The sequence below is a fragment of the Tauraco erythrolophus genome, chromosome 2, assembly GCF_009769465.1.
Source record: "Tauraco erythrolophus isolate bTauEry1 chromosome 2, bTauEry1.pri, whole genome shotgun sequence".
Taxonomy (NCBI): domain Eukaryota; kingdom Metazoa; phylum Chordata; class Aves; order Musophagiformes; family Musophagidae; genus Tauraco; species Tauraco erythrolophus.
In genome coordinates this window covers 79239945-79265350 of record NC_141466.1, presented here as the reverse complement: position 1 = coordinate 79265350, position 25406 = coordinate 79239945, and the positions used below count along the sequence as shown (strand labels likewise).

The following is a 25406-nucleotide window of genomic DNA, read 5'->3' as shown; positions in this document are numbered from 1 at the left end:
ACACAGTATTTGCTCAAATTTTGAAAATTACTAAAATGTAGGAATATGTTTTGGAAACCAGAGCTCTGATATGGCAGAAGTGTATAAAAGTACACAGTGACAGATGGTGTTGCCTTTGCTGTGGCACTATGAGTCACACACTAAGCTCTGTTGATTTCAAACTACAGACAATGCATCTGCAATAAGTTACTCACAAAACAAGACCTACTTCATCCAGATTTTCAATTCCTCATCCCTAAAGAATATTTTCATGCTCAAAATTCTTTAAACATTGATGGATTCTTCTATTTTATGAATATTTTTAAATAATACTTTACATTTTCTCTAGTTTGCAATCAAAATGTGTTTTTTTAAAACATAGGACATAATCTTTCTGAAGGATTTTTTTATTTCCTAATCTTTCAATACTGGATTTTAAAAAATTAAGTCAGTGCTATATACATACAATCACACACACAAACATAGTGTTTTATGTGCACTTATATATGTCAGATAGGATACTGTTTGCAAACCAAATTCCAGCTTTTGCTGTTTTCATTTTCTGAATGAAGAGTTAACTTTGACAGAAGTCAAATAAAATTCTGAACACTTAATCAAAGCGTATTTTTTAATTGTTCATTCTGGACAACAGACAAACAAGAAGTAACATGCTTGCTCGTTAAAACCAGCAGTATGTACAGGCGTGACTTTTTCGACTGCCTGTAACTGCTAGAGCCCTCTGGACGCCAGAGCTCAGGCACAGTGACGAGGAAAAGTCACTCTTCAAGGACAGTAGAGCCCATTTATGGTAGCGATCCAAGGAAGTGCATGACATACCAAAAGGAAAATTCTATTAGCTTAACATAAGAATATGAGAACAGGAGGGGCAGGGAGCTGCAGCTGGCTCAGTTGCTAGAGCATAGCAGAACTGCTGGCAGGGAATCCCTGTTGGCTTGCGATAAAGGAAAGTATGACTGGAAAGATTTCTTCCTGCAGAACTGTTGAACATCCAGTAGCTTTCACAGAAATACAAACTTCAAATGTCACAATTCATCCAAGATCAAAAGTAATTGGTTTCATGCCTCAGTGTGTGGAAAGCACACAACCGCCATACGTTCTTGAAGACTGGTGGCTTCTTAAAAATGTACAGTTTTCCAGACCTAGTCACACTTTTGATACTGAACATCCAACTAAATATTGGAAGTATCGCTTTATTATAAAAATCCAACCCTGAAAAATGCACATTGTAGAGATTAATCCTTTTAAGAAATGTTAACATCCACTGAATTTAATACTTGCATTAACACAACTAAGAATCAATCTCATCCTTGAATTTAACTTTTTATTACTTATAAAAGGACGCATGCCTCACTTAAACTACTGTGGTTAATCTGAAAGGATAAGCATTCACAGTAGTGTGGAGATCACATAAACAGGAAAAAAAAAAAAAAAACAAAAAAAAAAAACAAACCAAAAACTCACCTTCATGGATCGCAGTGTATCAACAGTTTCTACCTGTGGCACTACTTTGACTGGCTGACCCTCCCAAGCACTCCAGCTGTCATCTAATTCATGGTCTTTATCACTGTATTTGGTCATTAGTAAGTAGGCTTCGTATGTGACCTCATCTGAATCCTTTGAGCAATCCTTTCCAGCAGCTGCATTAAGAAGCTGCAAAATCACAGATTTTTCACCTGCAATACTATTTGGTACAAATACTTGTAAATTCTCGAGTCCAGGGATTTGTACCTGTAGAAAAAAAAATAAAATATACTGAATGAGTGAATCTCACTGTCATCTATGATACATAAAATACATATATGTCATCTCGTTTAAGCGAAAGGGATATTTTCCATCTTAAACAGTTGTACAATATACATACTAAAACAATACATTCAGTCATTTTGCACTAAAAGTCAAAATGCATAAGAAATTACTTGTCTTGGAATCTGCTAGATCACCAGCTTTCAGTGGCATCTTTCCTTGCACCTTCAATTGATCCTTCTACATAGCCTTCTAAAGGAATCTTGTTACAAAAAAGTATATATATTTCACATATATAGTATACGTGTGTTTAGATGTATGTGTAAATATATATACACATATTTAAAAAAGTAAATTAGTCAAGACTAACATAAGACTTATGAAGCATGTATTTTAAAGACTGGAATACTAAAAGAAAAATTCCTTTGGGATCTCCAAGAAGCCATGCAACATTTCTCAATGGCTAGAAAAGATAAGTCTAAGTAAAAATACGGCTAAAAAAATATCAGTTATTCTTTTACTATTCATGAGATATTAATTAGGTCCAATAAGAGTGTTCTCTTGTAATAAAATACTACTTACACTACTTAAAAACTACTTCTGTATTGTATCTGTCACATCAGTAACAATACTTTAACCAAGTCAGGCATCAGAATCAGACTGTGAAAACTGTAAAATAGTTCATAGCTGTGATTTGACATGAGGTAACTGCTTACAGTGAATTTTAATTCTCTCTTTTCAGAGTTTGATGTCGTCAAGCTAAGACAAAACACTGCACTCAATGTTTTTACCATTAGGCAGCCATATTTTATAGTTAAAACCATTATAATCTATAGGTCAATGTAAAAACTAGATGGTTGTTACTGAAAGCTAAAATAGTTACCCAGAACTAATGAGCATCTGACTGAATAGGCTGTTAAAAATTTAAACTCTCTACATGACATGAGAGGGCCAATATATGAAGTGTTAATCACCAAAACGTGTGTCATTCTGAGTGGTGGAAAAAAAGGAGAGGTAATACATAAAGAGGGATAGATTTTGAGATCCAAACAATCTATCTAGATCATTTAACCCATGTGCCTACACAGATTTTTCAAACTCAAGGTTCATTTTTTTCTTCAAAATATGTGCATAAGAACAACAATACTATCTTTAACTAAAAGATCTACCAAATTTAATATTGCGTCTTAAAGCATGCAAGGGTAGATACCTGGGGAAAAATATTTTCTGAAAATAAACATATATTAGTCTCCCTGACTACTCTCCCACTCTCAAACAATTTAAAGACTGGGGTCCTTCTGAGCCAGATATTTCATCCATGTATTTAACAATCCTTTATGAACTCCTCTTCTATGAACTTGTTGGTCTCCCCTTGAACCAATTTCTACTTTTAGCAATAATTTATATAAATCTAACACGATTTGTCATGCAAAATTAGCCAATTATTTCTCAATTGGGAATTATATATATATTAGATATATGGAAGGACAAAAAAGAACAGCAGATCTAAATAAATTTAATCTGTTGAAGCAATTGATTTACTTAAATTCAAACTACAATAAAGACGCGTTGACCTCAGAATTTTTAAGGAATGAAGTGTGAAACCATAAATGTGGAAATTTATAACACAGTAAATATTGGGCACTGAGAGTTTAACCTACTTTTGCTGTACAACAGTTTTCTAGCGACAGTTAGTCTATAAGAGAATACAGGTCCCTGCATTTCTCACATCCTTAGTACTCTCAAGGAAGCTCACTAGAGCAAACCTCCAATATAACATTCATGCTTTATTAAACCACACAAAACACAGGACCATAGTCTGAGATTATCTACTTAAACATGTCCATTTACTGATGTAGCTGTTCACCTCAAACTTTAAAGCATTTATTTATTGTAACGCTCCCTACTAAGTGTTATTACTCCCTCTCACAAATGACTAAGTACTATTGAAGCAAAATGGCTCTTCCTAAGCCACAAAGAGAATCTTCGAGAAGACAAGAAATTAGACCCTGATTTTTCCCAAAACACAGTCTAGCATTCTCATTCACACAAACACAGGTACAGAAAAAAAAAAAATCTGTGTGCCACAACTCAATATTAAATACATGACATTTAAAATATGTTGAGATATAGATGCCACATTAAAAAAATTGAAAGTATGTCAATAAATAACCTTGACATTTTGCTTAGCGCCCTCCTCCGCTTTCATGCCTCTAAACTGAATTTACCTTCACATACTCTTTTGTTTTCAGAGCATTCAGAAGATCTCGCACTGGGGCTGACAATGCAAATTCTGCTGCTATTTCAAGATCCTACAAGCAGTAACAAAACAAAAAAATATGCTTTCAGTCTAAATTTTTTTAAAGCATATGAATAAGATGAGACTCTACTATTAACTTACCTTCCTCAGCATTTTAGCAAAACCAAGAGCTTTGGAGGCCCTTTCTCTAGCTTCATGAAACAGTTCTTTGAGTGCTCGGCTGGTCTCTATAACAGACCTCCTGAAACATTGGTAAGAATGAAGTGACAATGTTTTAATAAATCATATTGCATTTTTATAGCTATTAGAAAATAGTAATTACTTACATATTGCGTCAATACAAAGACCACAGAAAATATTTACAGCAGCTGACTGAAATAAGTTGAACTTGTTCAGACACAGTTTTGATAAGGATATAAAAACTGAATTTAAAGAACGTTACATAAAGAATCTCTTATACTGTGAACTAAAAAGAAGGTTACTAGGCTTCAAACAAACAAAATGACAGTTCATTACTACTACATACAGAAATACCAGCAATAAAGTCCATAGAGTCTTGCATTTAACAAGTTTTCATTCTAAGAAATAAAACACAATATGTTCCTGTCAGGGGTACAGAAAAATGAGTAAGTGTGTTTATTACTATGAAGCCGAAGGGCTTAATACCTGATTTCATCTGATGCAGTACTGTCATCGGCACTGGCCCAAAATTCATCACAACTGTCTTGTAGTCCAGAATCTAAAAACATTCCTGTAGATTTCAGCAACATTCCTGCAATATCACTGTAGCAACAGAAATGGTGGAACTTCAGAGTCTTATTCAGGTAGCATGACACCTTAAACTTCTTCCTACTCTGTCGAACGCAAGAGAGTCGCGCTGCCAAGTCCGCCTGCAGAAACAAGCAGCAACTTGGGGGCCCTCAGTTCTCTACATGCACAGGGCTAGCGGGAATGAGGACTTTCCACAGAAGCAGTCGTTTCTGCTATAGCTAGAGTAAGAGCAACCTGCATTTACTGCATCCTATAGCTACAGTCATTGTAATAACCAATAAATTCACAAAGACTATCAACTGCTTACTGAGGCCTTAAGAAGCCCAATCCGGGAACCCTGAACAAGTGCTGACATGAATACGTATCTGGTACAAATCAACATCATATGCAGAGTAACTAAATAAAACCTACCAGAATAGTTTTCCAGCTTGAGCTTCACCTCCTCTTATATAAGGAGTTATTTCTTTGGTGAAATTCCATTCTTCCTCCAACAGATTTTTTAAACTATGAGACGCTTGAGGTAACTGCTGTAGCATTTGGATCCAGCTTCGCATATAATCAAAGTAAACCTGTACATGGAAAGAGATAATTTAAACAGAAATTGGTACACAACATGTAACAAAGGACTTTAACTTCTCAAATCAATAAATAATCTCAATATTATACAATGGTAGAACATAGTTCTACAACTTTGTTAAGACTGAAAATGAGCTACATGTTTCCACACAACAGGTGCCATTTATGGCTTGGGAAGTAGAAAGTGCTACTGAGGTATTAAATACTATGTCTTCACAGTACTGTTCTGAAAATATTGACAGTATCACCACCTTGCTTGCTGAGTTGCTATTCATCACAGTATCAGTGAATACCCACTGTGGCCAGAGTTTTTAAAGCTGAACTACTGAAAAATAGTTTCTAAATCTTTTATTAACTGAATTACTCCAAAAGGTTTTATCTGAACATATCCTCCTGGATACGGATAAGTGCAGTGAACAGGCTTCTCAGATTCTACATTATACTTGCATTCCTTGACATCAAGTCTTGTCTCTCACCTTTATTTAATTATTGTTGGCTTAAATCAACATAAAAACCCAGGTAAGTACAATTCTTCAACTTTCAGGATCGTATTGAATGCAAAATATTACCTGCAATTTTACCATATTTTAGTTAAATAATCCATAACATCAATTATTGTCCCTCCTTAGAATGGTTAAGACACTTCCTATTGGTTTCAGGTATTTTCAGACCACAGTGTAATAATGCCAAGATCATAGAATGGTTTGGGTTGGAAGAGACGTTAAAGAACATCTAGTTCCAACTCCCCTGCCATGGGCAGGGACACCTTCCACTACACCAGGTTGCCCAAAGCCTCATCCAACCTGACCTTGAACACTTCTAGGGATGGGGCATCTACAACTTCTCTGGGCAACCTGTTCCAGTGCCTCACCATCCTCCCACCAAAGAATGTCTTCCTTAGATATAATCTAAATTTTTCCTCTTTCAGTTTAAAACCATTACCCCTTGTCCTATCACTACACTCCCTGATAAAGAGTCCCTTCCCAGCTTTCTTGCAGGCTACCTTTAGGTACAGGAAGGCTGCTAGAAGGTCTCCCCAGAGCCTTCTCTTCTCTATGCTGAGCAACCTCTGCTCAAGAAGGTTCATGGTCTTTCTTATGCTGGGGGCCCCAGAGCTGAACACAGCATTCGAGGCACGGGTCTCATGAGAGTGGACTAGATATGGAAAACCTTAAAATCCTACTCTGGGTTAGGTAGGTACTATGTTCTGATAGTCTGAGGCTGTAGCCCTGTTCATTATCTAATTCGCCTTTCACTCTCAGCCTAATTCCTCTTTCAGTACTCTTCTTAGCTACCTTGCCTGCCTATACAAGGAATTCACAGGAAAAGACAAAAAGTAAGTTCCACTCCCTAGCCCTCATTAATCCAGTCTTAACCTTCTGATTTCCTACAAGTTTTCACTTTCTCCATTTTCAGTCCAGATCATCTCTTAGCTCTCTTTGCCCAGCTGTCCCGATCCTCTGACAATCTTGACCATGCGTCCAATCTTCCTCCTCCCCTGTTCCTGGCACTACAGTAACCTGCAGCTCTGAATAGGCACAAACTGTGATTCTTTGAAGTCTGATGTATTTATTCTTATTTACACAATCTTATTACCATTCCTTTTAAGACCTACAAAAAGCAAAACCCTTACACAACTAAAACTGCTGCCAAAGTTCAAGCTCTTGCCTCAAAGCACAAAAACATTACAGCTACCTAAAAAGAACCAAACAAACAAACAAACAAAAACAGCTAAAGAATTTCAAAATGGACAAAATGGACAAGATAAACCATGTTCCTTTCATCTAGTCAGGTCGTTTCTGCTGGATGTTTCAAGAAATCTCAGATGAAGACAAAGGCAGGCACGCAGCTTAAGAAACTTTAGGTAAAACAGTATATTTTCACCACTGCAGGCAACGACAAGCATGTAATAGGAAAATTCATGCGTACTCAACAATACATGGTAACAACAGCTGTGCTGACAAAACACTAGTGATGAGATATTGAGGTGCATCTTGAGGATTTTTTCCCCAGAATCATGAGGACAAAAGTTCAAACAACTCACAGAAGAATAAAATCAGTCACATTCAAGGAAACAGTAATTTAAACTAAATTTACTAAAGAACATTTCACTTAATATCTTTCAGAGGCCAAGTACTTGTCTTGAAAATACTTCCTTTTGTTTAACTTACTGCAATAATGAATACACATTAGAAATAAGGTATCATTAATGGACGAATACAATACCAAGATATTAAGACATGATGTTGACAAAACAATTGTGTTTATTTTTTTTTATTCAATATTAAAAGGTTATCAAAAGTTTAGTTTAAATGTATGGAATTTACAGTTCTATTTGTGAACCATTTTATTGTAAATATAAGCAATTTACAAGTATACAGCACCACAGTCCAGTAAACAAAAACCAGTATTGTTAAAATGGCAATGTCTACTGTGTTATCTTTACAAGTCCATTAAAACAATAAAATTATGTTAAAGTAGCACAACAACAAAAAAATAGCAAGATCTATACCCAACAGGGACAATAAGTTTCTATTAGCAGTATTGAGATTAATACAGTTACTAGAACTCTTTTTCCTTTTTGAAACTTACCATTAGCATTTTATGTAGGTCCTCTTCAAAAGAGTCAATGTTGCAATCGATCTTTTGTAGGTCATCTAACACCTCCCGTAACATAAACTGGTAATATTGCTTCATTAACAGGCCACCCTTCAGAACCTCTTTACACTCTCTTACTAGCTGCAAGAGAAAAGAAAAACCCAAAAACTGCTATCACTAAAGACATTACTCTTAAAATTCTCCCTGGGAAGTGAAAGCTCAATTTGTCAGTCCAGTTTGTCTGTTAGTTTATCACTACATAATTTCTACAGTTTTTAGAAATAAATACAGCCACTCTACATGTCTGCAGAAAAGATGTGACTAGTTTTCCAGGATTATTTAATTGCCATCACGCCATTTGCCACATAACTGTAAACGGAGATGGAGGCAGATGTTTCAGACTTAATTCCCTGCACAGGGGCACAGCTAGCAACTTACTGGATAATGAAAAGGTTTAGAAGTGGGTAAGAGGGCTCACAATCATCAAATCACCAGTTCAAATAGAAGTAAGTCAAGAATAATATGCATGTTTCCTCTCCATGCATGGAGGGGAAACAAGGGTAATACTCTGAACTGTGTAGTTTAAAACTCAACAATAGTTGGGTGAAAAAGAAATACCACACACTTGTTTTTTATAAGGTGAAAATCCAATAATTACAAATTTACATCTGTAATGTCATACAATTAAAAATGAATGTGTTCGATAGATGCTTAGAGACCTAAAAGAAATGTTTTACTACAAGAAATACATTGCTAATCTATTGGGCAGGTGTCCACAACTCTAAAACCCATACTAGACTTGAAAACAGTTTTTCTTTTCTTGCTTCCCTGGGCAAGGCTAACATGAGGAAAGTTATCTTTTCAACTGCAGAAGTGGTCCCTTTTGCCCCCTGCCTGAAAGCTTACAGCTTCTATTTATTTAAAGAAATGTCCACAACCACAGACATAGGAGCACACAAAGAGCAAGAATGGTTTCAAACCTACACTAACAAATGCCTTTCTTTCATTAAGTACTTCCAATCCTAAGTGTGTATTCTTCCAAAATTATCATCAGTCTCCAGGTCTGACAATCCCCGACCTTTTCTGAGCTACAACTTCACTAAACTGAGAGTCTGAGAGGAAGAGAAGGGTTCACTTGGAGGGTCAGAGGGAATGAAATTGTTGGTTGGTTCATTTGTTTTTAAAAATCTTCTATAATGGCTATCCTAGTAAAATAATATACCAATGCAGTGGAGTCAATGTATGAGAAAATATAATGGCATGAAAGTAAAAGACGTGCAATAATGTTATTAATATGACAAGAGTCATTGGAATCTTTTACAGGCCAGAACACTACGCTGTGCTCCCATGCACGGAGGGGAAACAAGGGTAGTATTCTGAACTGCGTAGTTTAAAACTCACCAATAGTTAGGTGAAAAAAAAAAAATACCACACACCTGTTTTTCGTAAGGTGGAAATCCAATAATTACATCTGTATCATCATACAGATACAAACAATAAAAATTAATGTATGTACATTTAAAACGAATGTGCATTCTTCACTCTCCACTCACTCAATCACATTTAGCACACTCTGTGTTAACCTATCAGAGATTTTTGCCCTTGGATCCACAAAGGAAAGCATAACTCATTCAAAGAATTTAAAATTGATATTTAACCACCCATCACAGAGACAGATGGGATGTGGCAGTATCACTTACCTTACCCATAAAACTACTATATAGTATGGCATCTCTTACAGATATAAGCAAAGTTCACTTTCAAAACTCTCAAAGAGTAACATTTGTCTATTCCAAAATAAAATACTCTCAAAACTTCACTAAAAAGAGATTTTTTTTTTTTAAATAATACTGCCATGCAGCGATGTGTAGTGCTATTGAACAAAAGAATATAGGATTTAGAAAAAAACCTGTAGTGCTAATTTTAAGAGGCAAGTTTTGGAATTGAAATTCACAAGGCAACTAATGAGCACACTAAAGAATGTGCAGCTTAAACTGAAAAATAGTATCACTATCACTGGTTTCTTTGATGGGCTGCTCTTTATCTAGAGAGTTTGCAGAAGAAATTATTTTCTGCAAAGCAGATGAGGCAGGTCACACAGCCTCCAGGGTACTGTAGTTTAAAGTAAGAAAGTTTAAATTAAGCTTTCTGGTTTTCGGTGGTTTGGGTTTTGTCTGTCCCGCCCCCCAATATTTACTTGACCTACAAAATAACAATCTGTCACCAAACATTCAAATTTTTGTGGTCCGATAATTTCCAAAATTTACATCACGCCTACTCTAAGTGACCTATAACTACACTCAATACACAAAACCTGATTAAGCAGAACACAGTAACTAGTTAGCACACTGTGGCCCACTGTGTCAGTCACTTATCAGAAACCAGGGAGGTGTGACTTCTGACTTTTCAGCTAGGTCAGACTACCTCAGGAGTTAATGCATGCCATACAACAGTAACAGACCATAAGCAGTCTACACAAAACGCTGATGGCTGCCGTAAGGACTGTTGACCTAAAAATTCCAGAAGGTACCACATGCTGTTAAGATCACCTACACAGGGTGCTGATCATCGGATATGGTTTTCCCTATCCAAACACACATCTTCTAGTTGGCTGCTTCTTTAATCATTAAAACATGTTCGAATACTACCTGGTTAACAGGTGTGTTGATAACAGAATTGGTAATTATGAAATCAGCACCTACATCAACATGCAATATGCTATTGTGCTTCTAGCTGTAGACTTAAATGGGTGTCTGAAGAAGAAATTACTTATTTGTAATATATGAATTTATATTGTTTATGAAATGACAAGATCACCTACTACCCTTTTGAAGATACAAATTGGTATGAACGATGAAGACAGATCTGGTAGTGATTCTGCAGAAGATCATGGTGCTCAACACAGGTTATAAATTAGACACTATTTGTCTGTTAACCACCTAACAGAAATAACCCAAGTGCACATGCACATACGTACACACCCCACTCACCACTTCCCAGAACAAATGCAGAACTTGAGAATCATCTTGAACTGTTCAGGAACTACACTGTCACCACATAATGGCAAATTGCCTTTAAAAAAGAATAGTGCTCTCCAATACACAGGATCATCAGGATCACAAAAGCTATTGCTAAAAGTGAAACATGGACCAGATGGCTCGAAAAGGGGAAGAGAGTGGAAAACGATGCAAGAAAAAGCACACTGTAGGAAGCATATAATCTCTGCTGGTTTTCTTTTTGTGTACACTTTTACTTGCAAATCAGATTTTTAAAAAAAAAAAAACAAACACAAAACCAGAATTGACTTGCTAGTAATCAAAAAATTTAACCTCACCTTGGAAAAGTTGTATATCAGGACTAGTATGCCTGGTACATTCAAACAATACTGCTACACATTTCAAATGGTATCAAGAAGTAGGAGACACATAAGGTCTCAGCGCCCCAATGACACCCACTAGGTCCATCACTACAGAAACCGAACCGCGCTGTGCTACATGTGTACGAAGAACAATTCAAAGGACTGGGGTTTGTTCAGCCTAAAGAAGAGAATACACAAGAGGAATCTAATCACAGTTTTCCAATGCCTAGAGGGTAGTTACAGAGAAAACGGGGGCACTCCTTTCACAGTGATGCACGGTGACCCGACAAAAGGCAATAGGCACAAGTAGCTTCAGGGAAATTCTCTCTGGATACAAGAAAAAAAATACCTTACTGGGAACAAAAATAAGCACTGGAAGAGATTGGCCGGAGAAGCAGTAAGTATTTGTGATCTGGAAGTATCGGAAACTGATAACACTGAAAGTATTTGTGATCTGGCCTAACAAGGCTCTAGATAACCTAATATAGGACCCAGCTTACACAACAGAAGGTTGGATCTGAGTATCTCCAACTCAGACTTCTCTGTAATTCTGTAAAATTCAGTGAACTTGCAGAACAAACAGACCCCTAAACTCTGTTTTGAGCCTGCCCAAGATTTTAGGAATTATAATTCTTCAGGAAACAAATAGATCTATTTGTGAAATATCCTCCACAGATCCTTCGCCTGTTCAGAAATATTGTGTGGGACAGCAAGCATTTGCTGAGTTGAATTCATTTCTTCAATGTAATTAGCAAGAGTGTATACACCATCCAAACAGTCTGTAACAAACACACTGTTTTCCAGGAAGAAAGTGTTATTTTTATTTAACTTAAAGTCCACAAAGAGAATACAAAATGTAAGGGCAAAAAAATAGCCTGTCTCTGGGAAGAAAGGATATATTGTGCTTTACAATAGCATGCTATACTATATTTTACTGTAACTATGACTTTTAAGATTGAAATTGTAGGTACTGCGCTTTTGGATACAAGGGCATCCAAAATCCTAGTATACTAAGGGAAGAAAAAGGAAGGGAGGAAGGTGGAAGGCAGGGACAGGAAGGGGAAGAGAGAGGACTGAAATTTATTTGAGGCCATAAAGTAACTTAGCAATTGATTTTGGAGCAGCAGAAAACTGAAATGTGAAATAATAAACAAGCCAAGAGCTTATTTAACTGTTTACCCTTAAAGACCATCTGATAAAACTCTGGTCTGGTTATGCTTGCCAAGGAGCAGGGAGATGACTTCAGACAATTTTAGTATGTCCTGGATGAGACTTTGAAAAATGGCATTAATCTAAACAGCATTTATTGTATCAGATAACTACCAGAAAAGAAATCATCTCACAACATTCTCAACCAGTGACAGGACTGACAATCTTGGGTCACTACCCACAGAAAATATCAGATATTTATATAAAGCAGTATGCTGGGAAACAAGATTTTTTTTAATATTGTTTTTCTTCTTAATCAGCTTCCAGTATGTGTCCACTGTATGTTGACAAGGAAAAAGGATCAAATCAAAGAAAAAAGAAATATACAGACCCTTAGAACTGGTTACACAGCCTAAGAAACCCAAATGGAGCAAGATGTGCTGGACAAGGTTATATAGCTTACAATGCACATGGAACAAATACTGTTTACCTTCATTGGCTGATAATTATTTAATCATCATTTTTGATTTCTGGAGGTCTAAATCAGAGAGGTATATATGACCAGTTGTTCACTATGCAAAAACCAGTTCTCTACACGAAACACAAGACTACTTCTAAAAGTTATTACATAATTACACACTGTCATTTCTTAAAATAATCCTCTTTAAACTGACAACCTTATCATAACAAAATGACAAAGTAACTGCAAGTAAGAAATATAAAGTAAATTTAATAAACAGTTGAAGCAAACCTGTTTAATACTCAGAAGAGATGGCTCCCCGGCAGGTCTTTGTTCCAACCTTAGCTTGAGACACTCATGGATAACATTGAGCAGGACTCGGCAGAGGACCAAGAATGCAGGTTCAAAAGACGGTAAATCCATGGATTTCAGCTCCTCCCATGATACAGTGCTGCATTTTTGCTCACAACAAGGTGGAGAATTTAATAACTGCACATAATCTGAACACAACATGGGATCTGGAAATTCTGAAAACTGTAATAAGAAATAGGCATCATGAAAAGGATCCTTGAATTCTTTAGGTTTTAGCATTTGTTTAAAGTAGCATGCATAAAAGTCTATTTTTAAAAGGTAGGATTCTATTAATTAGCAAATCAACCACAGAAGTTTCAAATATTTATTTTTTTAAAGCTAACTTTTTAAAAATCTTTTTATTAGAGGATCAGCAGGCTGAGGAAAACAACTACGGACTGTTGGGAGAGAACAAAACAATCTCTTACTTGATGTTTCTGTTTTAAAATGATTAAAGCATTCATTAAAGCTAGAGATTACCTCACTACACAGGAAGAAACTACTGTTAGAGGTTACGATGAACATATTAATTAAGCCTAATATAATATATAACGACCTGAATATACGTTCCTTTAAGATACAATACTTGATTTCAAATTATATTTAAAAAAAAAAAATCAAAAGGTCTTACACTAATGACTGTATCTAGGGAAACAAGTTTGCATTTGGCTATGTTAGGTGAGTCACCTCATCCCTTTTCAAATTCATAGTGCATATATTATATAAAACTCCACATTGGAAAGTAATGCAATATCCAAGAAAGTGTCACCATCTAAGTTGAACAAAACTACTGAAAAAAAAAAAACTTATGAACTTTGCTAGATATTAAGAAATTGAAACAAATTAAAAAAGGAAGATAAAATATAAAAAGATCAAGCTTTTTTTAACGAATAAACTTATTTTTAATTTAGGCTAAAATTACATTTAAATGAAATTACATTCTAAACAGAGAAAATAATTAAAACTATCTGAAATAGACATCCTAGACATCTAAACTGTATATCTTGTGATAACATTCTAAGCAAAGCTGTATATGGAGGCACTCTGGGTTCAAATTTAGGAAGAAAATTTGGGCTGTAATATGTGTGCAGCTCTTGAAGATAACACACTATACTTCATCTAGGGGTAAGATTTGTTTCAGATTATGTTTGGTTTATTCTAATTCTCATTTCACAGCTGCTAACTATAACACCTGAATATCTTTCATTCATGTGACATACATAGCATTTTTTAGTTTTTTCTTCAGTGACAAATTTAACTTATGTCACATCAAAGGAGAGGAAAACAATACCAGAAACCAGATCAAATTAAAAAGTGCTGCCTAGAAAATTAAAAACATTTAATCTATTTTTAAGCTTATTATCTAGCAGAAAATACAAACCAAAATTTAAAAACAAAAGAAATTGCTTATTCCTTTACAACTATAGGCACATTTTTGACATTTGTGCCTACAGTGTACAAGCCCTGCTTTCTCAGAAGAGCCACACAAAATTACAGCTACTGACAAAGTCAGTTTTCTTAATGTTTTTTATTTTTTAATATTGTGATGTTTCTCAGCTGTCATGGGGGATGGAACAGCATATTCATTACTGTCTAACGTTGGCACAAATCGTATTATGCGCTGCAGATTCTTAAGTAGCTATAAAACCACTAGCTCATTATGCAGAGATAGCAAACATGCATGAGTGCGGATTTCCTTTATACCTAGTTTAGCTGAAGTTTAATCACTAGTTGATCTACAGTATAAGAACTTATCTCCTTAGATGGTATATTAATGTATTCTTTCTACTCTCTTTTAGAGAGGTGTATAGCACCAGAGTACCACCAGAGCTAAAGGCTTTTATACAAGAAGTTTTCAATAATAACAGATCATGCAAATACTACACTTCTATAGTACAACAAAATATTTAAGAAATACATTCCTCACTGTGATGCAAGTGTTGAAAATTTAGTTCTTATAAAAATATTAAAGAACTAGTCTATGAGCAAAAAGAACAGCTTTATTCAATTCCGTTGTGTTATTTCATTTTCTAACATTAAGGATAACAGCACATGACATTAGGGCTTAGCATTAGACATCTAAACTTCTATTGTCAGTTTGACTAATCTTAACCTCAGTGGGCCCAGTCTGAAATGTTTCACTTGATTACCAAATACTTCTTGAAAAAACCCAAGAAAACAAAGTCCAAACAATTTACTGAGATCATACATAAAATCCATACTCACAAGCACAGTCAGTTGAATAAACAACAAGCAGGGTCCACAGACTTAAATACTGTTCTACTAAAATAACATCTCTGATTTTGTAAACTAAACTAAGAAATACTAGCCATGTTCTTCAAGAATCAAATCATACAACTTCTACACAAAACAGACTCTGCAAGAGTCTAGGCACTTTAACAGTGCCTAGAGCCTTGTTAAAGTACTAGAGCCCATGACGAATGAAACGTACTGCAAAAAACCACTAAAACCAGCTATCTGGATAAACACTGACACGTATTTAAGATTAAACAAGCATTCAAATGGATGTAGTGGAAGAATCCAGAAAGCAGATTTTAGATGAAACATAGTGGTTAAGTAACAATAGAAATGAAAGCATGTCCAGAGATTTTAAAGCGTATGAACGTTCATAAACACAGAGTCAAGATACAAAAGTAACAGAAGAAACAAAGATTAACAAAACACTAACAGCTCTGGCTGCATACAAATAGCAAACGGAACTGCACTTAAAACAAAATCCAAGACACTACATTCAAAGTACTGTCAGATGCAAAGACCAAGCAATTCAAAACCATCTCCTTCTGTTTTAGTTTGATGTCATCTACTGCCGCAGCAGGTTCCACATTTCTGACAAACAGTATTTTCTTTTTTAACAACACTCTTAATTTGGGGGCAGGAAAGAAGTAAACAATTTTATGACATTCACCTTTAGTCAGAAAGACATTTCTTAAAAGAGGACAATATTTCAAAGAAAATGTGATAATAACTGAAAATTACTGCCCCATCCCTGGAAGTGTTCAAGGCCAGGTTGGACGAGGCTTTGAGCAACCTGATCTAATGGAAGGTGTCGGGATGATCTTTAAAGTCCCTTCCAACCCAAACGATTCTATGAAAATGAACACTCAAAGAAGTCACGAGGGTAGAGGAGGAGGGAGGAAAGATTAACTTTACATCTTACACGTTCAAGTCATTCAAGCTAAATTACCAAAAAGTTTAATTCTGTAAAGCTGCAGCAAAGACTAGCTATTAGCGTTTCATTAGCTTGTTTTAAGAACCCTTATGAAGTCAAAACATTTGAGGTATTTAGCAATTTCAAAAACACATTCAACTTAGTTTTCAATACTCCTAAATTATGTTTTATTTCCTTTGTTTTTAAAGGTATTTCTACCTATACAAGAAGCTGAACTTTCTATCGAAGATATATATGGTTTGGGGGTACTTTTGTTTACTGTAACAGATACCTGCAAGTTTTGCTTATGCATGTGACTAGAAATACACAAAGATTTTCTTAATGCAAAATTTCCCATAACACAAGTTGAAACCAATCAGAAAATAAGTAAAAATTCAACTAATAGCTTCATTTTTTCCAGTAATATCTACATTAGCAACAATATAAACCGTTTCAAAATCAAGTAACTTTATAAATATATTCATCCTAGAAAAATAACCTCCAAGGGAGATAAAAATTCTTGCTCCTTCTGTAAACGTGACAGTGAACACTAAGAGATCAGCAACATGTCAAAGACCACATGTGGTATTCATATTAGAATATATATGTTAGCTAAGAAATTCCCTCATTCGGAATCCATGGGTAGCCCCCCCCCCCGCCCCGCAGTGCCACTTTATTGAGGAGGGCAAGTAATCCTTACTACTAGTTTCTCCTAATATAAAAATTTCTACGAGTTATGTAACAGTTTATATTAAGAAAAAATATTCTGCCTTGAAAGAATTAGTGACCACAACTTACCATATGAAACTTCAGCTACTGTCTTGTGTTTACTGCTTCATAATTTTGTTTTTATTAACTCACAATCATTCTTAATAAAGAATACAAAATGATTCAAAATGAAAAATAATAATTCAACTAAGAGCCAGCTGAAGAACGCAACATGCTAATATGACTTGCTTTCACAGATTACAAGGTTAAGAGAGTCCATTTGTCTATCTGATCGGGCCCCAAGCATAATATGTCACCACAGCACTTCACTCATTTAAGATGAGGAAAAACCCAAACCAATCGTTTTCATACAGGATGTCTTGCAGAGAGATATCCAGTCTTGAAGATAAGAAAGGGAAAATGACCGCTTCCATTGCTAATTTTTATCATGATTCAACTTTTGTGCCTAATTTACTACCGTAATTTTTCTGACTTACGGCTTTAGACATTAGAAAATGTAATGAGTAAGGATATTATCATAAAAACATCATTTCAGTTACAAACAAGAACAGAGAACTAGCTTGTGCTTCACACAAATTCTAATTCAAGTCAAATGACAGATTCATTTCAGTGGAAGCAGAACTGGGCTTTTAATCATAACATACACTACATTTCAAAAACCAACAAAGCGACCAAAACTTTCCCAATTCCTCCAGTTTCAGTTAGAAACAATACAGCAGGGGAGATACTCCTGTTTTCCATTTACACTAGCAGTAACTTACCTCCAACTGGTGATCACTCCTCACCAACGCCATACGGGCCCTTTGCAATGAACCATGCATTAGCTTGTGCAGTCTTAAAATTAGTTTCCTCAATCCCATTTGCTTCAGTGCTTTATCTACAAACGGCCTGTAAATAGAAGTCAAACAGTGTTGGCTGCAGCCTGCCTCAGCGCTGCATTCTGGAATAACCAAAGAGGCAGAGTCATCCCCAGATTCAAGCCTATCAAGCCTCCTTGAAAAATGGTCCTGAAAGTCAAAATTTGGCTTATTAGAAAAATTGTTCTTGATGGCTTGTCTAAGTTCCTCAATATTCTCCTCAGAGATTTGTTCATCACCATCACTCTCCTCTGTGCATGTTCCTGAAGATTCCTTTACTTCTGTTTCCCTATAAACTTCCTCATCCTCTGGATCGTTGTCTTTAGATGGTCGTGGGGAAGGAATTTCAAACACTGGCCAGCCAATGTCAGAAAGATTTTTGATGCCCAGTACAGTTCCCATAATCCTTAGTTTTTGATTTAAGTCTTTTGTAATATTTAACCATAGACAGAGCGCCTGCACTCTGTCTTGGAAGTCCTTTGCAGCATACTTTTCATAGTCCTTTTGAAGAGCCTGCAGAGATGGATAAAGTGCTTCGATATACTCTAGCAGCTCCATTATCCGCTTTACTTGCTCAAATGAGACCCGCTGACGATGGAGGTGTTCGTGGTAACTTGAGTAACCCAAAGCACTAGTTCCATGTGTTGCTTTGCAAACTCCTTCTCCTGAAGTACCATTGAGACTGGCTCCATTTTTTACACAGGAGAAGCTTCCATAGTTCACTTTGAAGGTCAGGATTTCATTGATGATATCGGGGATAGCTTGACGGGCTGCATAGAGATAGAGGTCTTGGTCATTAATGCTCCGGCCAGCATGCCAAGCTTGCAGCTCCAGCCAGATCAGTTCATTGGATCGGTTCAGCCAGACAGAAGAGGTGTTTTCCTGTCCTCTTTGCTCCCTGTCCTTTTTCTTTGAGACTGAGGTAAGTTTTAACAAAAGCCGCAGGGTTTCAAAGAATTTTAAGCGGTCTGCTGGGCAATCCGTCCTAGAAGTCTGGCGTGCAGTTCTGGGTATTGGCATGGGCATAGAGACTGGAAGCTTAGCATTGCTGCAGCCAAGGCTGAGGTAAGGCTTATTGAGATCGACATCTGGAATTGTTTTTTTTGGCAGAGACCCACCAACTGAGTCTAACATAAATGAGCACTGCACATTTTTCTTGTGATCTCGTTCTGTTGTCCTTAGGGTGTCTCGGATCTTTTTTCCTTGCTTGTAGCTGTGCTCCTCTACATTCTCAACGGTCTTCCCATTGTCTTTATGCACGGACTGAGTTGGCACGTTCATTTTTTCTGTAAGAAAAAAAAAAAAGAATGTGACAGCAGCAACAAGAAAAAGCATCTTTGAATCCAGCTCCTGATCGCATTTCTTAGGTTGAGCATAAAACATTGTTTAACACCAATAAAACAAAACAGGCATGGGTAGAAGTGAAACATAGTCTTGGAAATTACCATTAATTTAGCTAAATAACAGTAGCAACAAAGGAAATTTTTTCTTCCTCTTGCTTTACCTCTTTTGTAGAAAGGACGTCAGAGAATTCTCACTATCCTGAGTACGCCATCTACTCAGAACTGAGTATGATCAAAAGGAAAAGCATTGTTTCCAAGTTCATTTTCCATACATTTGTCACACAATCACACCAACAAAAACTCAAAATGCAACAGAGCACTATTAAGGTTTCCAAGTCAAACAGAATTAAAGAGACTGCATTGCACATGCAATCTCATAAAATCTGGAGCATGTACAGATTCTGAAATTTAGCTTCAAGGATCCGATCCTGGTTCTTGAAGGGCTTGATCTTAGTTCTGGGAACTTAATACACTGCCTTAACACAAGGAACCTACTTCCTCACTCTCGCAGCACACAAACGTTTGCCTTCTCCTTTACCATGTAACAGCAGCCCTTTCCTGCCTAACTGTCAATCTCCTCTTCTTTTCCTGTTCTTTCCTCAGGAGTAGCAAACTTTAGCGCTCTTCTGCAGCATTAATGAAAGCACTTCAACCTAGGCTTTGCAGATCAGGACAGGAGGAACTACTTGGTATTAAAACAGTGGTTCTCTCTCTCTCTCTCTCTCTCTCTCTCTCGGAATTGATGGCAAGCTGGAGAGAAGGACCTGTATGTAGACAAGCTGCAGCCCAGGGATCAGCAGTTAGAACACAAAAGCTACAGTGTCTTTGCTTATTCAAGAACAGAAAAGACTTTCAAACAATGGCTGAATAAATACTTTGTCGTCTTTTCACTGTTCATCATGACGCCAAGGATTATCTGCTGCACGTGGCTCATTCCCCCCTATAGAAGCAGTAATTTAATCCTTAGAGTCTTTGCTACTGTGCTCCTCCCTATAACATCTATTAATACCAGAAATACTAATAAGCTTATTTGCAAAACAGGCCTGCTCAATGGAAGAAGAATACTCTCTTTCTATATACAGAAAACCACGATAGAGAAAGATCTGTCAAGCTGTCATAATTTTGAGTACCAAAACCGGGTAAAGCTATTGCTTAACATTTCAGAACATTGAGCTCTTCATCTTCAATGCTCCCTGACTTCAATTGCACCTTGAATTCTCAACAATTTGCAAATCACATCCCAGAATTTCTAACTTGCTTCTAGGAAAACAAGAAACAGACAGAAGATTTTAAGTTGTGCTATTTGCCTAGCATCACACAAATTTTCATAACCAAATGCTGTTATCGTACGATGCACTTCACTGACTTAATTATGCGATGACCCTTCATTCTTGTTTCATTGACTACATATCTTCCAGCATCTGCAACAAAAGAAGGTACAGCCATACAGAAATCCGTTTCCTTCATCACAAAATTCCAAACAATCTCTACTCATGCAAGACAGCAGTTCTCTGCAAAAGAACTGGTGTGGTAACTTAGCTCAAAGACTAACAAAGGTACACATGCAAAGGCATCATATTAAGGCTGCAGAGACATCTGAAATGAAAGTGGAGAGGTATGTGGTCAGAGCACCTTCCTTTGCCTGTTTCCATTACGAACCCTGTTTTCACCTGTTAACAAGCAATAACCAAATTAATAAGGGTGTAACCTGCCACATTGTCTCCCTTCAATCCCCATATCTAAAAAATATAATTTAACCCTTGCCATAGTTGCACAGGACTGAGGCAAGTCACAATACATACAACGGCATTTACTCAGGACAAAAAAGAAACTATATTCTGAAGGATATGAGCAAGAAAGAATCACAAAGTCATCACAGAAACTGTTTCTTGTAAATATGGACTTGATTAATGCCTCTCATTCTACTGGATCAACTTTTAACAGTACTTTGATGTTAAAGATTTTGGTGACCTTGCAAAATAAATTGAAAACCTTGGTACATTTAAAGATCACTTTCTGAACTTACACTCTAGCTACTAGGAGGTCCTCTAAACCCCTTCAGTTTGTATTTTTAACATGTTATTCTGCTTCAGTATTAATCTTCAGATTCCCCAGTCCATCAAAACACATTGAAAGAAAGGCAAGTTAAAAATATAAGTCATTATTAGACATCCAAAATGTCTTAATATTTGAATATTCATCATACGTAACAAAGCTGTCCTGGTTTTGGCACGATAATCTACAAATTGTTTCAAAATCCTTTCATTTTACCAAATAAACAGGCACCAATGATTCAAATATACCTGACAATTCTGCAATGAGTTTCAACATTACAACTGTATGAGTTCCTTCTTCTAATTTTATTGCAGTTTTGTAATATAGGCTCAAATGAATTTGTAAAACGAATTTAACAGTTCTAACAAATTTTGAGTCACAGTTACCGTTATTGCTACATAGAGCAGGTAGGTTTCACAACTAAGCTATGATCAGCTGGTGAGAGGGGGAAAACAGTAGAGTCTGAGATCTTAAAGAGCTCATTGAAAAAAGAAAAATGACAAAATGAACTTGATGGGTGTAAGAAAGTGGGGCGGACTGAGGTTCCCCTTCAAGTATGAAGTTGCAGAAGTTTCACACTAAAAAATAGACACGGGGCACTGTTTTTTACATAGTCCAAGAAGCTAACACTTCAGTAAGTAAGCAAACATTACTAGACTGACCTTCCATACCTTGTGAATCAGAAAAAACAGGCAGGAGGCTTATGTGTCTTAGGAGCAACTCTGAAATGCATGTAGTTGGAAAACTTGAATCTTACGGGTCTTGGGCTACAGTAGAAACAATTCAGAAACTGGCTTGAACAGATTATTGCCTTATTTCATAGATTTCATAGATTTTCTAGGTTGGAAAAGACCTTAGAGATCATCCAGTCCAACTGTCCCTAATCTCCCATTAAACCATATCCTTAAGTAGTTCATCCACCCTTTTCTTAAACACATCCAGGGATGGGGACTCAACCACCTCCCTGGGCAGCCTACTCCAGTGGCTGACAACACTTTCAGAGAAGAAATACTTTCTAACATCCAACCTGAACCTCCCCTGACTAAGCTTATATCCATTTCCTCTTGTCCTCTTCCTCTTGTCCATTTAGTATTTTTTGATACTAAATGTAAGTTATAAGAAACTTGGTGTGACACAAATTAAACAAATATTGGAAATGCAAGTAAGCAAGTCCCTAATGCCCAAAATACTTCCAGTTGTCTAAATAAAAGAAAGATACATTAAATCTGTTATACATAAACATCTGAAAAGTTACTTTAAATTTACTTTTCAAACTGATTCGTTACATCAAACTATCCTTTGAATGAATTCTTTTACTGAAGTAAAACCAATTCGATCTCAATAACAGTGTATGCATACACTTTCAGGGGCAATCAACTAGTTCACTTTGAAGTTGGTGGGTTTGGGTTTTTGGTTTTTTCACAATACAGAACAAATTTTCTGAGATTGTACATATAGGCAAACTTAAAAAAACAAACCATAAACTTTCCAGAAAAAAAATATTTAACACAATCCAATACTGTCTAATTCATCAAAATTAAGGCCAAATATATTTTAAAGATACACTTACAGCAACCAAGAACAAGATATTATTATTCCAGAAGCAAGAACCATTCCCCTCACAAGTACAAAGAGAGAGACCTTTCTTCAAAACCTCAAAATCTACTAGCAGAGATAAACAACAGCTCCCTATTTCTGCTAAAGGTATTGATACTCAATATGTGTTCGGCACCAAAGAGTTACTATGAAATATTATGCATTATAGTTCTTTAGTATCACAACTTCTCCTTTTAGAAACTAACCCATTTTGTTGGGTTTTTTTTAAAGCCTAGAAAGAAACAAGAACATCACAGAAATCAAGGAAAGTTATTACGTTATTACCTAACTACCATACACAGAACTAAATAAGGTTAATGTTGCATTAAAACAGTTTAACTTAGCCAAAAGGCACAATTAAAAGCCAGTAAAAGCAGCTTAATAATTCCAATGCCTACACAGCTAACTGGCAATTACAATGAGATTTCTCTTCAATTTAGTTTAAGGAGGTCTTTTGGTGAATGCTTTCCTCACAGTGACATTATTCAGAGACTGTATGAAATGGAAGGGAACCAAAAGCTTTGGAAGATGTTTGCAACTGAAGAATAGAGTGTATTTTGTTATTCACGCTAAATCATTTACCTTCCCCCCTACACTTTACCTCGAAAATGTAATCCTTACTTGCAAGGATCTTTTTATCACTCTGTGATAACATTTCCTGTGAAGCAATTTTAAAAATGGCTTCCAATATATTAACTGGCAATAGTCAAGCTGCCATAACAACTCTGGCAAATAACTTTGTCTGATATGGTTGTCTTTTTTTTTAAAAAACAAAACAAAAAACACACCAATTACCTCTGAAGGCAATTTTTTCCAACCTCCTGCTCAAAGCAGGGTTTATTTCAAAACTAGTTTAGCCTACTCATAATCTTTTCCACTTGTGTACTGAAAATCTCCACAGATGGAGATTCAACAACCCAACAACGTCTCTGGCAAACTGTTCACTGTTTGACCACTCTCACAGTAAAATTTTTCTTCTAATACTCAAAAGAGTTCTCCCTTGTTGCAACTTAATGACAGCTGTCTCCTGTCCTTTAATTACACCTCAGTACCTGGCTCCGTTTTCTGTATATCCCCTCTGTCAGGTAATGTAGGGCTACTATTATAATTTTATGGTCATTATAGGAAACAAAAAAACAAAACACTACATCTACCTTTCAAAGTGGAACGGCTAGCAGGTCTCCCAACATTGTTTTTCTGATGCTTTGTTGACATACGCTTCATCTGGCGGGGTGTACTAGGAGGCGAAGTTCCATAGAAGGTATCAGCACTTGCTTCATCTGATAATTCCTCAGGGTCAGATTCAGAGATCTTGCAAGTAGCATCTTCTGATTTGCACTCTTTCCTGTAGAGAACAAGTTAAACCATGATGTTAAAGAATTTTTACTTGCAATATCTGTTTAGAAAGCTAATCCATTGATAAATCCCAACCACAGTCAACCTTCTGTATTTTTCTGCCACAGCCATGCATACTTGTCCCAAATGTTTTCACTCCCATAAGGTCAACTTTCCAATCATGCAAAGTATAAGCAACATATAACAAAGAGGATGTATAGCCAGAGAGTCACTAGGAGAACACAGTGTAAACATACATCTATATTTGTTTCTGAAAAAACTTGTTGCAAGCCTAAACTAAGAGGTACATGAAACAAACAAAGGTTCAAAAATACAAACATAATGCAAGATAGTCAATCTAATCAGTTGCAGAGACAACAGCAGACAGAGGTCTTCCCTTCCATCCTCCACCCCCTAACTTGTGTATACCATGAAGGCAACTTCTAAGTTCACTGAGAAGGCTCTCCAGTCTTCATAAAACTTATCTAGCATAGGAGACCTGAAAGTATTTTATGTATTTTCCACTGATTTTAATGTTAAGTACTTTTAATCTCAGAACTCTCTTTTTTTTGGTAGAAAAAAAGTAATAGGGTCTCCCTAGTAACTTTTTTATTAGCCTCAATTACTTCAGTGCTTCGGAAAAAAATACTGGTAATACTTGAAGTCAGAGTTCATGCAAACACAAAATTAAGATAATATGCATGTTCTTAAAACCCTAAATCCAGATGGTCAGCTTAACCACCGCATGCTGTTATCACCAATTTCAACAGAAAGCATGTATCTTTGCAAGATTAGTACCTATGAAAGTACAGAGTCCTGTACAATAGCTTTCCAAGCCCAGGTAGGACCTTTCAATATTATTACATCTAGCAATATCAGCAAACATTGTAGAGTAGCATTATAGACAGTATTACTAAACACTTCATTCTCAAAAAAATGCTGACTTATCTCTGTAATTTTCCAAAACACTAAACTATTTTGATTTAAATTGTTCAAAGATAAAATATAGAGTAACATCTTTTTTCTTCAGTGAAGAACAGACCTTTTCAAAAAACA

General features: G+C 36.1%; 1 protein-coding gene across 1 annotated transcript in view; it reads right to left on the bottom strand.

Annotated features, from left to right (window-relative positions):
* The window catches only part of MAP3K4 (mitogen-activated protein kinase kinase kinase 4), a 58717-nt gene extending 34447 nt beyond the window's left edge, over window positions 1-24270 (bottom strand). Inside the window, exons 1-9 of the mRNA XM_086626817.1 lie at window positions 24170-24270; window positions 17926-19307; window positions 13207-13449; window positions 7943-8089; window positions 5186-5343; window positions 4670-4786; window positions 4145-4244; window positions 3972-4055; window positions 1462-1728 (exon numbers count right to left, since the gene is read on the bottom strand). Of these exons, the coding sequence (XP_086482943.1) occupies window positions 1462-1728; window positions 3972-4055; window positions 4145-4244; window positions 4670-4786; window positions 5186-5343; window positions 7943-8089; window positions 13207-13449; window positions 17926-19307; window positions 24170-24239 (2568 nt within the window). The 5' untranslated portion in view covers window positions 24240-24270. The remainder of the gene's footprint in view (window positions 1-1461; window positions 1729-3971; window positions 4056-4144; window positions 4245-4669; window positions 4787-5185; window positions 5344-7942; window positions 8090-13206; window positions 13450-17925; window positions 19308-24169) is intronic.
* Between the last annotated feature and the right edge of the window lie 1136 nt (window positions 24271-25406).